The sequence below is a fragment of the Anomaloglossus baeobatrachus genome, chromosome 10 (assembly GCF_048569485.1).
Source record: "Anomaloglossus baeobatrachus isolate aAnoBae1 chromosome 10, aAnoBae1.hap1, whole genome shotgun sequence".
In the NCBI taxonomy this organism is placed as follows: domain Eukaryota; kingdom Metazoa; phylum Chordata; class Amphibia; order Anura; family Aromobatidae; genus Anomaloglossus; species Anomaloglossus baeobatrachus.
Window position 1 is genome coordinate 25,363,067 of NC_134362.1, and position 17,939 is coordinate 25,381,005.

Genomic DNA, 17,939 nt, shown 5'->3' on the forward strand with positions numbered 1-17,939 from the left:
TCCCTCCCGCAATACACCGAGCCCTAACACTTCCCTCCTGCAATACAACGAGCCCTAACCCTTCCCTCCTGCAATACACCGAGTCCCGCCTTCCCTTCCACAATACATTGAGCCCCAACCCTTCCCTCCCGCAATACACCGAGCCCCAACCCTTCCCTCCTGCACTACACCGAGCCCCAACCCTTCCCTCCTGCACTACACCGAGCCCCAACCCTTCCCTCCTTTACTACACTGAGCCCCAACCCTTCACCCCTGCAACACACCGCGCCCCAACCCTTCCCTCCCGCAATACACCGAGCCCCAACTCTTCCCTCCCGCAATACACCGAGCCCCAACCCTTCCCTCCCGCAAGACACCGAACCTCAACCCTTCCCTCCTTCAATACACCAAGCCCCAACCCTTCACCCCCGCAACACACCAAGCTCCAACCCTTCCCTCCCACAATACACCAAGTCCCGCCTTCCCTCCCGCAATACACCGAGCCCCAACCCTTCACCCCTGCAACAAACCGAGCCCCAACCCTTCCTTCCCGCAGGACACCGAGCCCCAACCCTTCCCTCCCGCAGGACACAGAGGCCCAAACCCTTCCCTCCAACAATACACCAAGTTCCAAACACTTCCCTCCCGCAATTCACTGAGCCTCAAAAACGTCCCTCCCGCAGGACACCGAACCCCAACCCTTCCCTCCCGCAGGACACCAAACCCCAACCCTTCCCTCCCGCAAGACACCGAGCCTCAAAAACTTCCCTCCTGCAGGACACAGAGACCCAACTCTTCCCTCCCGCAATACACCGAGCCCCAACCCTTCCCTCCCACAATACACCGAGCCCCAACCCTTCCCTCCCACAATACACCGAGCCCTAACACTTCCCTCCCACAATACACCGAGCCCTAACCCTTCCCTCCCGCAATACACCGAGCCCTAACCCTTCCCTCCCGCAATACACCGAGCCCTAACCCTTCCCTCCCGCAATACACCGAGCCCAAACCCTTCCCTCCCGCAATACACCGAGCCCCATGCCTTCCCTCCCGCAATACACCGAGCCCCAACCCTTCCCTCCCGCAATACACCGAGCCCCAACCCTTCCCTCCCGCAATACACCGAGCCCCAACCCTTCCCTCCCGCAATACACCGAGCCCCAACCCTTCCCTCCCGCAATACCCCGAGCCCTAACACTTCCCTCCTGCAATACACTGAGCCCTAACCCTTCCCTCCTGCAATACACCGAGTCCCGCCTTCCCTTCTGCAATACATTGAGCCCCAACCCTTCCCTCCCGCAATACACCGAGCACCAACCCTTCCGCAATACCCAGAGCCTCAAGTCTTCTCTTCTGCAAGAAACATGACCACTTCCATCCTCCCTGCAGGACATCAAGCTCCTTCCTTTTCCCCCTGAAGGACACCAAGCCCCTTCCTTCCCCCCCCCTGCAGGAGACTGAGCCCCTATCCCTCCATCATCCTGCGGGACACAGAGCCTCAACCCTTCCCTACTACAGGACACTGAGCCCCAAACTTTCCTTTGTGCAGAATACGAAGCTCAAACCTTTCCCATTATTTCTCCTTCGTAAGACTTGCTTTTATATAAAAGCAATATTCTCCCTGTAGCCCCAGGATTTACCTAGTTGAGCCTCCTTGGCCATTTGCGTCTCGTGGATGATGTTCCGGAGGATCTGCTCCTCCTGGATCAGCTTGTGCTTCTCCAGGACCTCCTGCTGTCTCAGGTAATGGTCGTGCTGCTTCTGATATTCCTTCAGCTCATTCAGAGTCCTTTGCAGGGACCTGGTAACAGATGTATAGTGAGGAGGCAATGTAGCACCTGCAGATCTTTATAGATGCCATGCCGTATTATGGGGTGGTCCTACTCGCCTGTGCTGAGCCTCCAGCTTCTGCTCCAGCTTCTGCTGGCACAACACGGCCTTCTTCCTTTTATCAGCCTCATAGAAGAAAGGACGCAGCTCCAGGACGCGGTCGTAGCACAATACGGAGTGATTATACTCGCCCAACATCTGCAAGACACAAGGTATAATTATACATCTGCTCTTACGTCACTTCTCTCCTTGGGCAGCACTAATAAGACCACATAATCTATAGCTGCGACTATAACGTCTCATACTATGCACAAAAAGCGAGGGGAGTCCATGCGTGACCCCTGCTCCATCCACACGGGGCTCCGCAGGGACCGCTCTCAGAATCGGTGGGTCCCCAGTGACTATCACTCAGGACAAATGAATACTTGCCATCCTGGCCCCAACCCTCATAAAGGGTAATGGGATTGATAAAGGGCTGGGTCGTCAGATATTGCGACTGTCACAGAAAAGAATGTAATCTGCACTTATATAATCTGTATTACCGAACAAATCCTTGCAGAATTTCCCAAGATTCCGATGATTTCATCAGATTATGGATTAAAGGAATTAAGTAGAAATTGCAAAACCAGGACACTCACTGCGTATATATTCCCCAGCGTGTAGTGACTGACCAACGAGTCCGTGGACACATCCGGCCCCGGAGACACATCGAGAGCAGCGTGAGCCAGAATAGCAGCATCGGCCGAAAAGTGAGCTCGGTGCAGGACGTTCGCCATGTTCAGGAGGGCAATGCCCTTGTTCAGCCTGGAAGGAAGGAGATAGAGGACCATCGTAATAAAGAGGACGCAGGCTCGGAACATCATTTATATGGAGCCTTCCCATACGTCCTGAGATCTGACAGTCACTGATCATCCCAGATCACCCAATGTGACTGCAATAGCTAGGAGCTATGGTGGGACACCAACACCAGGGACAAGACCAGTGCCCATCATAGCAGAATATGCACTGATAAGAGTGGGAGTACCGAGCACCCGAGCATGGTAGTGCCCGCTCATCACTAGTTACCAGTACTGGGCACCTGAGCATGGTAGTGCCCGCTCATCACTAGTTACCAGTACCGAGCACCCGAGCATGGTAGTGCCCACTCATCACTAGTTACCAGTACCGAGCACCCGAGCATGGTAGTGCCTGCTCATCACTAGTTACTAGTACTGAGCACACGAGCATGGTAGTGCCCGCTCATCACTAGTTACGAGTACTGAGCACACGAGCATGGTAGTGCCCGCTCATCACTAGTTACGAGTACAGAGCACCTGAGCATGGTAGTGCCCACTCATCACTAGTTACTAGTACAGAGCACCCGAGCATGGTAGTGCCCGCTCATCACTAGTTACCAGTACTGAGCACCCGAGCATGGTAGTGCCCGCTCATCACTAGTTACCAGTACTGAGCACCCGAGCATGGTAGTGCCCGCTCATCACTAGTTACTAGTACTGAGCACCCGAGCATGGTAGTGCCCGCTCATCACTAGTTACCAGTACTGAGCACCCGTGCATGGTAGTGCCCGCTCATCACTAGTTACCAGTACTGAGCACCTGAGCATGGTAGTGCCCACTCATCACTAGTTACGAGTACTGAGCACCCGAGCATGGTAGTGCCCGCTCATCACTAGTTACCAGTACTGAGCACCCGAGCATGGTAGTGACCGCTCATCACTAGTTACGAGTACAGAGCACCTGAGCATGGTAATGCCCGCTCATCACTAGTTACGAGTACAGAGCACCTGAGCATGGTAGTGCCCACTCACTAGTTACGAGTACTGAGCACCCGAGCATGGCAGTGCCCGCTCATCACTAGTTACCAGTACTGAGCACCCGAGCATGGTAGTGCCCGCTCATCACTAGTTACGAGTACAGAGCACCTGAGCATGGTAGTGCCCGCTCATCACTAGTCATTAGTACTGAGAGTCCCAAGCATGTTAGTGCCCGCTCATCATTATTTATGACCCATCCCCACCCTGATGCCTAAATCAGCATCAAACCAATAGTCACTATATTGCATTGATAAGGAGCATTACCTGGAGGAAAAGTGCAGAGCTCTCATGGCGCATTCGACCATGTGGTACGGCTCATTCTTTATCCTCCAATAGAAAGACGCCATGTTATACAGGACCCAGGAGGTCGTATTCTGCAAAACAGACAGAAAAGCAATGATTTCTCCACGATTCCTTAGTTTATGATCACAGACGTGTATTCTGGAGCAGAGCGTCTCAGACTTTGGGGCTGTCTCATCAGTGAGGCGCCCCCTACTGGTATTCTCATAGGTGGTTATAAAATGCGCGGTGCTGTCTATGGCGGCACAATGTCCGGTTTATTATTAGTAATTATAAGGCTTTGTAGATTTCAGGTTCACAAGTAAAAAGAAAGGATCATGTCACATTTTAGTGTGGACTTTCTCTGCAGACGGTGAGTTGCTCTCTGGTGAGGCTCCAGTATAAAATGTTTCAGAAGCCCCGCTCTATCCAATATTAACTTCCAAACACCGTGACCTGCGCAATTTTGTTTTAGCCCTTATTACTCTTAGATGGTGAAGATGTCCTCCACCTGTTCCCTTCCCTACTCCACAGGAGGTACCACCCTGCAGACTCCACATCTTCCCCAGTCTTCTGTCCCCCGATGAAACGGCAGTGAAGTGGCGGTGACCACGTGAGAGATGACCAAAAGCGTGGCCCCGTCAGCATCTGAAACATTGGAATGGCGAGTACAGTCACAACACCCCTTTTCTGCACGCTCTTTGCTCCCCCCTCCCTCCTCATAGGTTTTCATCTCTCTTTTCGATCCCTTTTGGGAACTCTTCCCGGAAGAGCCTCTCGCTCTGCTGCCGGCTGCCAGGGGCTTCCATGTTGGCCATTTATATGCAACTGCCATTGCTTCTTAGGCTATGTTCACACTTCCGTTGTTTTGCATCAGTCACAATTCGTCGCCTTGAGGAATTACGGTATCCTGCAAAATATTTTGCAGGAATCCGTTTTTTCCCCATAGCCTTCTATTAGTGACGGATTGTGACGGATGGTCGTGCGTTGCATCCACCGTGTGATGGATCAGTCGTTTACTGACTGATCGTCAAGGCGGGAGCAACGCTGAATGTAAAGTTTTTTGGAGCGGCAAAAAAAAATAAAATAACGGACTCCGCAGGATTCCGTCGCCATCCGTCAAACGCTATAATGGATGTCTATGGTTCTGGATTCCTGCGTAATCCGTCACATGACAAAATCCAGTGCTGGATTCCATCATGCTCTACTGAGCATGCCCAGCATGTTTAGAACACCCATTGGGCTGTCCCAAACACAAACGGATCACGACAGATCCATCAAAAAATGGATGCACAACGGATGTAACGGATCAGTTTTTTCACTGGATTCCTGTGAACGGAATCCTGTCAAATAACACATCCGTTGCGTCAGTTGACATCTAAAAAACGAGGGATCCGTCGTTGTGTCGCAACGACGGACCTGACGGAAACAAAACAACGGAAGTGTGAATGTAACCTTAAAAGGTGTCAGGTGCAACGTGCACCCAGGGCCACTATCTGTTCTGGATGTATATTGCTAATCCCTGCCTTACCGTCCCTGTATCTAGTAGCATAGATAAAGAGATCTATAGAAAAAGTATTTCTAAAGATCCTTTATGATATGCTAATGAGCATATGAGGGACTAGTCCCAGGGGCGTCACTTCCAGCGCTCATTCTGACCTCTTACCATGTTAGCATGTCCACAGGGGCGTGCTAAATGTCCATTGCCCAGCATCATCAGCGGTGACATGCATACCTGTTTGTTGATACTACATCAGACGCCGGGCAGTGCACATGATCAGAAGCGTGCTAACATGCTAAGAGGGCGGAATGAGCGCAGGAAATAGCGCCCTTGAAATTAGTCCCTGCGCTCATTAGCATATCATAAAGGATCTTTAGAAATACTTTTCCTATAGATCTCTATCTATGCTAGTGTATACAGGGACGGTTAGGCAGGGATTAGCAATATGCATCCAGAACGGCTCGTGATCCTGGGTACATATGGCCCCTGACAGGTTCCCTTAAGGGCGAGTTTGTACATTTGGTGTCGATGGGGTTTCTGTTGCTGTGGGGTCCTGCTCAGTCCCCTTACTCTCTACTCTTCTTTTTCCAGATCTCTGCTGCCACGCCACAGATGGATTCAAACGGGAAGCTGATCTATTGAGACTGCGGCTTTGTGAAGTTTGTCGTGGGAGAACTACTTTAATCCAGGGCTCTCCTTGTGACTTCCGGCACTTGGTCCCTTCTCCATGGGACTCCTCTGACTCTCATCAGCGCTCATTTAAATGGCTTCCTGGCCTGCTTGCCTGTAGACTACGAAGCCACTTTTTCCAGGTTCTCCATCTTATGGTCTTCCATCACTAAACACATCTTCTCGGGAAGGAGGAACCACATGCGCCATCCCTTTTTGTATGAGGGTACTGGCCAGGATGATCTCAGGTGGACCTCTTGGATTGATGCATCCGTCTCCCCCATCCGAATCCACCGAAACCTTTTTTGGTGGTTGTCAACCATTGCTCTGCTTTCTGGTGGATCAATCTTTTCCTTCAAAAACCAGGTGGTGATGACCGATGCCAGACTCTCAGACTGGGGAGGGAATGATCAACTATCACACACTACTCAAGAGATTTTGGAGCCCAGTGTCCTACCTAAACCATCAGGGCTGCCCACAAGGTCACACGTGATGAGCATGCTCATTGTGATGCTGTATCTGTCGCTCCTGACAAGCATACGTATCGTCAATATGACATATTTCACATTTACTAGATCAGTCCTTTCACTACCTTCACAAGGGCCTCGTGTATTCGGTGACCGATGTCCTCCACATTCTTCCCCAACTTATAGGACAGGGAGCTAAATATGGGGTCTTCTTTCGGTAGCAGCGGAGCAGAAAGGTTCTTCCTTTCCTGAATGCCCTACAGATAGAGAATAGGTAAAATATTATCAACCAGAGTGATCACAGACAAAAGGGCCTCATCTAATAAAAAAGTCATGAGGCAGAATCCAGACCTCAATCTTCGACTGTAGCTTCTGAACATTATGTTGTTTCGAAGGCCAAAGATTTAACTAATTACTTAAAAAAACAAACCTTTATTTCCCTGTATAGACTCATAACATAGAATCATGTAATAAATCTCAGCCTTCCTGCAGCCACCACTAGAGGGAGCTCACCTCCTCATTGATAAAATTGTTCACAGTGAGCTCCCCCTAGTGGTGGCTGCCAGAAGGCTGAATTTCAACAATAAGCTATAAATCTATGCAAGTATTAGGAGCTCTGTATATGGACTATGCCTCGGATCATCTGATCCCTGCCCCATTAATACACGGACTCCTCTTTACACGTGAAGCCCAAAGTCTCAAATGTTCTAAATTCAAAATGTTAGAGGTTTGTACCCGGAGGTGCTGATAAGCGTGAATGCTGTAAGGAAGCGCTATGATGCCGGTGCAGTCGGGCTGCTTCAGGTTTGGAGGTAAAGGACTGTGCATATCCATGTAATCTTCTGAACTACAAATTAAAAGATAAAAATTGTATATTTTATATATTATTAATAAAAAAAATGGCTCCAGAACTAATACAGTTTGTAGCACAATTGTGTGTTCCTTCATGCCTCATTAATACCAATGGGAGATAATAAAGCAAACAACCTCTAGGAGGTTCAAGATCCTCCCATAGATATTAAAGGAGTGTGCCACCCCCCTATAAATGGACTCAGGGTGGGGAGAAAAAAAAACAAAAAAAACCACACAACAAACCACATACCTCCCGTATAGCACTGGTGAGGAAGTCACGAGTGCTGCACGCCTCATATTCCAACTCAGATTAATTGTGACCGCTGCAGACGATCAGTGGCCGTTTGGCTGACGCCCATGATGGATACAGATCCAAGCAGATCAGTGGAACACACGGTGCTAAGCACAGAGCATTGATGGCAGTGAGGAGTGTTCCGTATTTTTCGTTTTATAAGCTGCACCAGATTATAAGACACACCCCAAATTTAGAGAAATAAAAAGGTGAAAAAAAAAAAATGGGGTCTGTCTTATACTCTGGTTGTGTCTTACCAGAGGGGGGCACCAGTGGTGGTGGAGTGGGGTCAAAGGAAACACGGACGGTGCCAGAGTAGGGCAATGCTACAGGCGCTGCGGCGGGGGCTGTGCTGGCTGCGGGGTCTCTCCTGGCTGCGGAAGAGGGCGGTGCGGCCAGATGCTCTGTTGGCGGTGCGGGCTTTAAAGAAATGGCGCCTGCGCAGATTGAGCTCTTGACTCAATGGCAAGTTGAGGTCTTATCTGCACACGCACCACCTCCAGGCGCCATTTTCCTTAAATCCGAAATCAATGGCCTGGAGGTGGCGAGTGTGTGGATGAGATCTTGAGCCGAGAGCTCCATCTGCGCACACGTGCCGACTCCAGACGCCATTTCTTTGAAGCCTGCACCGCCGACAGAGCATATGAAACAGCTGCACCGGCCTTCTCCACAAAAGTCAGCACGGACCCCAGCCGCCAACACAGCGCCCATTCTCCACCTCCCGGTAAGCTACATTCAGATTGTAAGACATACCACTCATTTTCATCCAAAATTTTTTGCGTCTTACAATCCGAAAAATACGGTATTTTATTTTTTTTTTTCCCCACCTCCCTCGGTCCATAAACAAATTGTTATCCAGTAGTGGAAAACCCCTTTAAAAGGCAACTGAAAATGCATCGGGCAGAAGAGGGGACGATGTTCTCTGACGTACGTTTCTAGATGGCCTAACTAATTGGCAGCCGCCGTAATCCTTCACAGGACTTTCATCCTCAAAATGCAAAAGAACTATTTTTCATTCACAGACAGCAAGCAACAAGATGAAAAATGGAGGAAAACCCCCCAACTAATATAAAAGTAGCAGCTGTTGGTGGGTTTTGCTCACATGCTAATTTCTGGAGAGGTGACAGCTGTAAGGCTCTGCGTTTTTCGGGCTACCCTCTGTCACTATGGCTAAACCACAGTCTAATATGTCACCAAATAAAGGGGGTGCAGCTCGTCCGTAGCACGGAGGGGACATGGCTATTTTTAGGAAGGATTTGGCTCCAAGTGGCAAGAGGCAGCGATAGTCTCCGCACCTGATACTCCTGTCCTCCAGCGACATGTACGTCCCATCATACAGGTCCATGTCGCCCAGAGGCACCTTGGCCAGGACACAATCGGCATCATCCTTGTAGTGTCGCTGTTCCAGCCCCGTGTCCCGATCTTCGTTCTCTTCAATGTGAATTTTCTGTGCGACCAGGTGCTTCTGCCGGGAGAAGAGGATAAAAGGTGAGAAATAAAAGCGAAGGATGGAGAAAGACAAGAAAGGGAGGGAGAAGTCACCTCTAGTTCCTTCAGGTATCCAACAGTGGTCTCCTGTCTCATGAGGATCACTAAGTCGTGAGGATGCTTCAAGTTCATGGGTGAATCCACCTGCAACAGCACAAGCAAGAAAACGTTATATTCCTGCACATAGGGGCAGTATTATAGTCAGGGTGGATAAAAATCAATGTTTTTTTTTTTAAAAAAAAAACGGATTTTTTTTTATTTAAATCGGATTTTTTTCAATAAACTGCTTTTTGAGGAAAATATTTTACCATCCAAAAGGTTCTTCCATCATGAGATAAAGCTGAGTTGTTTAACTCAGTAGAATAAAGGCTGTATATGTGTAACATTCACAATGCCATGCTCTTCCAGAGGTTTCTGTAGGATTAGTGGGCAGTTTCTCTCCTATATTATCACAGACGCTCGCTTTACTTACGCAGTTCTCAAAACTGAATTTGACTCCGCAGAGGTCCCAGCCTCTTCACGGCAAAGAAGGGAATTTTGTTTACTTACCGTAAATTCCTTTTCTTCTAGCTCCTATTGGGAGACCCAGACAATTGGGTGTATAGCTTCTGCCTCCGGAGGCCACACAAAGTATTACACTTTAAAAAGTGTAACCCCTCCCCTCTGCCTATACACCCTCCCGTGGATCACGGGCTCCTCAGTTTTGGTGCAAAAGCAAGAAGGAGAAAACTTATAAATTGGTCTAAGGTAAATTCAATCCGAAGGATGTTCGGAGAACTGAAGACCATGAACCAAAAGAACAATTCAACATGAACAACATGTGTACACAAAGAAACAACAGCCCGAAGGGAACAGGGGCGGGTGCTGGGTCTCCCAATAGGAGCTAGAAGAAAAGGAATTTACGGTAAGTAAACAAAATTCCCTTCTTCTTTGTCGCTCCATTGGGAGACCCAGACAATTGGGACGTCCAAAAGCAGTCCCTGGGTGGGTAACAGAATACCTTGATAAAAAGAGCCGAAAACGACCCCCTCTTACAGGTGGGCAACCGCCGCCTGAAGGACTCGCCTACCTAGGCTGGCGTCTGCCGAAGCATAGGCATGCACCTGATAGTGTTTCGTGAAAGTGTGCAGACTAGACCAGGTAGCTGCCTGACACACCTGCTGAGCCGTAGCCAGGTGCCGCAATGCCCAGGACGCACCCACGGCTCTGGTAGAATGGGCTTTCAGCCCTGAAGGAAGCGGAAGCCCAGAAGAACGGTAGGCTTCGAAAATCGGTTCCTTGATCCACCGAGCCAAGGTTGACTTGGAAGCCTGCGAACCCTTACGCTGGCCAGCGACAAGGACAAAGAGCGCATCTGAACGACGCAGGGGCGCCGTGCGAGACACGTAGAGTCGGAGTGCTCTCACCAGATCCAAGGAGTGCAAATCCTTTTCACATTGGTGAATTGGATTAGGGCAAAATGAAGGCAAGGAGATATCCTGATTGACATGAAAAGGAGATACCACCTTAGGGAGAAAATCCGGGACCGGACGCAGAACCACCTTATCCTGGTGAAACACCAGGAAGGGGGCTTTGCATGACAGCGCTGCAAGCTCAGACACTCTCCGAAGTGATGTAACTGCCCTAGAAAGGCCACCTTCTGCGAAAGACGTGATAAAGAGACATCCCGCAGCGGCTCGAAAGGTGGTTTCTGAAGAGCCGTTAGCACCCTGTTAAGATCCCAGGGTTCCAGCGGACGCTTGTAAGGTGGGACTATGTGGCAAACTCCCTGCAGGAACGTGCGGACCTGCGGAAGCCTGGCTAGGCGCTTTTGAAAAAATACGGAGAGCGCCGATACTTGGCCCTTGAGAGAGCCGAGTGACAAACCCTTGTCCATTCCGGATTGAAGGAATGAAAAAAAAAGTGGGTAAGGCAAACGGCCATGGAGGAAAACCGTTATCATAGCACCAGGATAAGAAGATTTGCCAAGACCTGTAATAGATCTTGGCGGACGTTGGCTTCCTGGCCTGTCTCATGGTGGCAATGACATCCTGAGATAACCCTGAAGACGCTAGGAGCCAGGACTCAATGGCCACACAGTCAGGTTGAGGGCCACAGAATTCAGATGGAAAAACGGGCCTTGTGACAGCAAGTCTGGGCGGTCTGGAAGCGCCCACGGTTGACCCACCGTGAGATGCCACAGATCCGGGTACCACGACCGCCTCGGCCAGTCTGGAGTGACGAGAATGGCGCGACGGCAGTCGGACCTGATCTTGCGTAACACTCTGGGCAGCATCGCCAGAGGAGGAAACACATAAGGCAGTCGAAACTGCGACCAATCCTGAACTAACGCGTCCGCCGCCAGAGCTCTGTGATCCTGAGACCGAGCCATGAATGCCGGGACTTTGTTGTTGTGCCGTGACGCCATGAGATCGACGTCCGGCGTTCCCCAGCGGCGACAGATCTCTCGAAACACTTCTGGGTGTAGAGACCATTCCCCCGCATCCATGCCCTGACGACTGAGAAAATCTGCTTCCCAGTTTTCTACGCCCGGGATGTGAACTGCGGAGATGGTGGAGGCTGTGGCTTCCACCCACTGCAGAATCCGCCGGACTTCCTGGAAGGCTTGACGACTGCGAGTGCCGCCTTGGTGGTTGATGTATGCGACGGCAGTGGCGCTGTCCGACTGGATACGGATCTGCCTGCCCTCCAGCCACCGATGGAAAGCCAATAGGTCTAGATATACTGCCCTTATCTCCAGAACATTGATCTGAAGGGAAGACTATCGGAGTCCAGGTTCCCTGAGTCCTGTGGTGGAGAAAAACCGCTCCCCACCCTGACAGGCTCGCGTCCGTGGTGACCACAGCCCAGGTTGGGGGTAGGAAGGATTTTCCCTGCGAAAGAGAATTGGGAAGGAGCCACCACTGAAGAGACGTTTTGGTTGCAAGGGAAAGAGAGACATTCCTGTCGAGGGAAGCCGACCTCCTGTCCCATTTGCGGAGAATGTCCCATTGGAGTGGCCGCAGATGGAATTGCGCGAACGGCACTGCCTCCATCGCTGCCACCATCTTCCCCAGGAAGTGCATGAGGCGCCTTAAGGGGTGTGACTGACTCCGAAGAAGTGCACCCCTGCCTGCAGAGAAAGCCGTTTGTCCCGCGGTAGCTTGACTACCGCTGACTGTGTATGAAACTCCATCCCGAGGTAAGTCAGTGATTGGGTCGGTGTCAACTTGGATTTCGGGAAGTTGATGATCCACCCGAACTGCTGGAGAGTCGCCAGAGCGACGGTAAGGCTGTGTTGACACGCCACCCGAGAAGGTGCCCTGACTAGGAGATCGTCTAAGTAGGGAATCACCGAGTGGCCCTGAGAGTGTAGGACCGCCACAACGGATGCCATGACTTTGGTGAAAGCCTGTGGGGCTGTCGCCAGGCCGAAAGGCAATGCCACGAACTGAAGGTGTTCGTCCCCGATGGCGAAACGCAAGAAGCGTTGATGTTCGGGTGCGATCGGCACGTGGAGATAAGCATCCTTGATGTCGATCGATGCTAGGAAGTCTCCTTGTGACATCGAGGCGATGACCGAGCGGAGAGATTCCATCCGAAACCGTCTGGTTCTCACATGTCTGTTGAGTAGTTTGAGGTCCAGAACGGGACGGAATGATTCGTCCTTTTTTGGCACCACGAACAAGTTGGAGTAAAAGCCGCGACCACGTTCCTGAAGGGGAACGGGGATCACAACTCCTTCTGTCTTCAGAGCGTCCACTGCCTGAAAAAGTGCGTCGGCCTGAGCGGGGGGCGGAGAGGTTCTGAAGAAACGAGCCGGAGGACAAGAGCTGAACTCTATCCTGTAACTGTGAGACAGAATGTCTCTCACCCATCGGTCTTGAACATGTGGCCACCAGGCGTCGCCAAAGCGGGAGAGCCTGCCACCGACCGAGGATGCGGCTTGGGGATGCCGAGAGTCATGAGGAGGCCGCCTTGGAGGCAGTGCCTCCTGCGGCCTTTTGGGGGCGTGACTTGGACTGCCACGCATAGGAGTTCCTCTGGCCTTTCTCCGGCCTGCTGGACGAAGAGGATTTGTCAGTGGCATCCTTTAGCGATGAGCCATCTGCAACCGATACCACAGATCTAGCCGCCAATCTAGAGACTGGAGGATCCACCTTGGGACATTGAGCCCAACCCTTAACGACTTCAGAGGGGAAGGGGTAACGCGTGTCAGTGAGGCGCTTAGTAAAGCGCTTGTCCGGAACCGCTCTGGGCTTCTGGACAGCATCTCTTAAGTTAGAGTGATCGAAAAACGCACTCCGTGTACGTTTGGGGAACCGAAACTGGTGTTTCTCCTGCTGAGACGCTGACTCCTCTACAGTAGGAGGCGGGGGAGAGAGATCCAACACCTGGTTGATGGACGAGATAAGATCATTCACTAAGGCGTCCCCTTCAGGTGTATCAAGGTTAAGGGCGACGTCTGGGTCAGAGCCCTGAGCTGCGACGTCCGCCTCGTCCTCCAGAGAGTCCTCAAGCTGAGAACCCGAGCAGCGTGAAGAAGTCGGGGAAGATTCCCAGCGAGCCCGCTTAGCCTGTCTAGGACTGTGGTCCGGGCAGGAGTCCTCCGAGTGAGACCTAGGGCCCAACCTGTGAGCGCGCTGCGGCGCGGACCGAGAGGGGCCTGGAGGCGACGATCCAACAGGGGCCGGGGCCTGTGTAAGGACCGGTCTGGACTGCAAAGCTTCTAGCAGCTTGGCAGACCATTTGTCCATAGACTGAGCCATGGATTGTGAAAGTGACTCAAGAGAGTTTCTCAGCAAAAGAGGCGAACTCTGTCCCTGCCGCCTGGACAGGGGGAGCAGGGGGGTCTACATGAGCCGAGGGGCCCACTAGTGACCGAGGCTCCGGCTGAGCAAGCGAAACAGGGGTCGAGCATTGCTCACAGTGAGGGTAGGTGGAACCCGCAGGTAACATAGCCCCACAAGAGGTACAGGCCGCAAAAAAACCCCTGTGCCTTAACAGCTTTGCTCCTTGTGGACGACATGCTGTTGTCTCCTAGGAGAATGATCACTGAGGGTATATGGGCAAAAAAGGGTATACAGCCCGACCGAACAGAAATATATATATAAATACGTATCTATTCCGGCACCCTAGGGGGACCAGCACCGGGTGACCGGTGTGGCTTACCGACCGCTAAAAAGCGGAGTGTGTGTCCTCCAGATTCCCTGCCTTAGGTCCCCCGGAGCTGGAGAGCTCTTCACTGAGAATCCTCCACCGGCAGAATGCCAAAAAATGGCTGCCGGAGCTCTCAGGGGAGGAGTGGAGCCGTGGGCGGCGCCAGGAAAGTGCGGGAATCTGGGGTCCCCACAGTGATCAGTGAGGGGGTAGGAAACATACAGGATGCTCCGGCCCTCACATCCGACGTCAGGTCGGCAGTCCCGCCCTTACCCCTGACAGGCAGGCCCGGGGCGGGATTTTTGCGACTAGGCCGCGATGAAGCCGGGAACTAAATTTGAGACCGCGCCCGACAAGCAGGCACGGTCGGCGCGGAAGTCCGCCGGCCTTCTCATTCAGCAGCTGCCGCAGCGTCCGGGAAGAAGGTGCGCTCCCTGCACAGTCCCCAATGGGGACACAGAGTACCTTAGAGTTGCAGGGCCCGGTCCCTGAGGTTGAATAGACTCCGGTCCGGCAGATTCCCACAGGGGCTGCGGAGGGAGCACGGTCCCAGTAAATGGATGACCGCTCAGGATCCCACTTCTGCCAGAGCCGCTAAGGGATGGTGAAGGAGACGGCATGAGGCTCCGGCCTTTGTACCCGCAATGGGTACCTCAACAACACCGCCGACGTAGTGGGGTGAGAAGGGAACATGCCGGGGGCCCTCTTTTCTTCCAACCGACATAACTAATATGAGAATGCATGAGTGAATGTGTGCCTCCTTCCACACAAAGCATAAAACTGAGGAGCCCGTGATCCACGGGAGGGTGTATAGGCAGAGGGGAGGGGTTACACTTTTTAAAGTGTAATACTTTGTGTGGCCTCCGGAGGCAGAAGCTATACACCCAATTGTCTGGGTCTCCCAATGGAGCGACAAAGAAAATATTACAACATGAACAGAGTTGAGAAAAAGACCTTAATCCTATTGTTCTACAAACCTATGAATACAGAATCAACCCATTCAGTGCCAAGTCCAAGAAGTTAGACAATATGTTTCTGATTGTTTGGAGTGGAATAGATCTGCACAACACAAGAAGAATGTGAACCTAAGTGTGAGGAGGAGGAAGGGCAAGCAGACAAGAAAATGAAAGTGAAACTTTGAGCACAATACTGCAGCATAGCCACAGACAGACAAGTCTGGATCTGTTTGTGTGTACAATCTGAGGTTTATTACATTCTTTCCTTATTATGGCAGCAGGCCGTAAAAGAGACCCAGTTTGGGAATATTTTAATGAAGCTCCTTCGCCTATCGGTAAGGCAGGCATGCGTGCAAAATGCAAACAATGCAACAAAGAGATGCAAGGCCTGGTGGCGCGAATGAGGCAACATCATGAGAAGTGCGGTGATGAAGATGACCAAAGAAACACTTCTGAACAGGCAGGATCTTCAGGTTGGTAAACATTTTTATTGAATCCTATTTCTAAAGACTGAACTGTCGTGTGAAAGAAAAATTATATTTCTTATTATTACTGCATGTTACTGTCATTTGGTACAGTTATGAAGATAAACAAATATTCCTTTTGGGGCAGGGGCAGTGATGTGTTGTGCACAATAAGCAGAAATTGTATAATAAACAATAAAATAACAGCATTGACTTTTTTTGTTTAGGGGAATTCATGGATTCTGGAAACTATCCACCTCCAAGACCCCCATCATCCTGTTCTACAGTTTCAGAGTTATCCATCCAGGATAGTGCTTCATTAGCAGCAGCATCATCATCATCAGACACCCACAGCCACATATCACCATCACCCAAAAGGAAGAAAAAGAGAATTTTGTTACTTACCGTAAATTCTTTTTCTTATAGTTCCGTCATGGGAGACCCAGACCATGGGGTGTATAGCTACTGCCTCCGGAGGACACACAAAGTTACTACACTCAAAACGTGTAGCTCCTCCCTCCTAGCATATACACCCCCTGCTAGCCAGTCCTAGCCAGTTTAGTGCAAAAGCTGAAGGAGGACATCCACCCACAAGAAGAGACAGAGTAAAATCCGGAAGAACCGGAACCTCTGTCTACAGCAATAACAGCCGGTGAAGACACACGGAACAAGAAACCTGCCAACAGGCAATAGGGAGGGTGCTGGGTCTCCCATGACGGAACTATAAGAAAAAGAATTTACGGTAAGTAACAAAATTCTCTTTTTCTTTATCGTTCCTATGGGAGACCCAGACCATGGGACGTTCAAAAGCAGTCCATGGGTGGGAATAAACAGACAACTGAGAAGCAGGCAAACCCAACTTCACAAATGGGCGACAGACGCCTGAAAGATGCGTCTGCCCAAGCCCGCGTCTGCCAAAGCAAGAGCATGCCTTGGATAGAGCTTCGAAAAAGTATGCAGACTAATTCGAGCTGCAGTCTGACAGACCTACTGAGCCGTAGCCTGGCGTGAAAGCCCAAAAGGCACCGACAGGTCTGATCAAATGTGCTCTGATCCCCGGCGGGGAAGGCACTTGAGGACACTTGTAGGCCTCGGAAATGGCCGACCCAAGCCAACGAACCAGGGTCGGCTTAGATGCCGAGAGACCGCTACGCTGACTAGCAGTCAGTACTAGAGAGAGGTGCACCGCCTAATAACGGCGGTGCGAGACACATAGATCCGGGGCGCCCGCACCAGATCCAGGATATGCAACGCTTCCTCAAAGCGATGAACAGGAGCTGGACGAAAGGAAGGCAGGAAAATTGCCCCGGATAAGGTGGAAGCTGTAACCACCTTAGGGAAAAAAGTCCGGAGTCGGACGGAGACCACCTTGTCTTGATGCAAAAGACCAAAAAAAGGGGGTGACTCAGAGAAAGTGCCGCCAGAACTCCCTGGCGGGAAATTATAGCCACTAGAAAGACTACTTTCTGTGAAATATGAAACAAAGAAACCTCCCTAAGAGGCGCAAAGGGGGGTTTCCGGGAACCGGGAGGACCGGATTAAGGTCCTAGGGCTCCATAGGCCGCCGGAAAGGCGGAATGATGTGAGATGCGCCCTTAAAGGAGCGCACCGGAGCCAGCCGGACGATACGCCGCTGGCACATACTGACAGAGCCGAGACCTGTCCCTTAATGAGGGATAGTCCTAGCTGTAGACCGGACTGTGGAAGGGACAGGAGGGTCGGCAAGGCCAAAAAGGTCAAAGGACACTTTGGAGCTCGAGTCATAGCGGAGATGACTTCAGGAAGGATACCAGAAGTCGCCAAGATCCAGGACTCAATAGCTACGCCGTCAATCTGAGAATCCAGAATTCTGACGGAAAAAACGGACCTTTTGAGAAAAGGTCTGGACGGTCCGGAAGATGCCATGGCAACCTAACGGACAAAAGGAGCAGGTCAGGGTACCAAGCCTGCCTGGGTCAGTCTGGAGTAAGAGAATGACCCGACGGCCCCCTTTACTGATCTTGCGCAGGACTCTGGGCAAGAGGTAGAGACGAAGCTGGGATCAAACATGAGCCAGTGTGTCTACCGCAAAACCTGAGGATTGTGGACCACAGTTGGACAGCTGAAATAGTCTGCCTCGCAGTTTTGACATCTAGGATGTGGGCTGCGGATACGGTGAACTAGGAGTCCCTTGTCCACTGAAGAATGTTGAGGCGCCAAGATTGCCAGGC

At 51.2% G+C, this 17,939-nt stretch overlaps 1 protein-coding gene across 1 annotated transcript in view; it reads right to left on the minus strand.

Annotated features, from left to right (window-relative positions):
• TTC17 (tetratricopeptide repeat domain 17) overlaps positions 1 to 17,939 on the minus strand; it is a 136,820-nt gene that overhangs the window by 100,972 nt on the left and 17,909 nt on the right. Inside the window, exons 2-9 of the mRNA XM_075326381.1 lie at positions 9,225 to 9,314; positions 8,978 to 9,147; positions 7,274 to 7,385; positions 6,664 to 6,795; positions 3,887 to 3,996; positions 2,448 to 2,613; positions 1,868 to 2,007; positions 1,620 to 1,780 (exon numbers count right to left, since the gene is read on the minus strand). Of these exons, the coding sequence (XP_075182496.1) occupies positions 1,620 to 1,780; positions 1,868 to 2,007; positions 2,448 to 2,613; positions 3,887 to 3,996; positions 6,664 to 6,795; positions 7,274 to 7,385; positions 8,978 to 9,147; positions 9,225 to 9,314 (1,081 nt within the window). The remainder of the gene's footprint in view (positions 1 to 1,619; positions 1,781 to 1,867; positions 2,008 to 2,447; positions 2,614 to 3,886; positions 3,997 to 6,663; positions 6,796 to 7,273; positions 7,386 to 8,977; positions 9,148 to 9,224; positions 9,315 to 17,939) is intronic.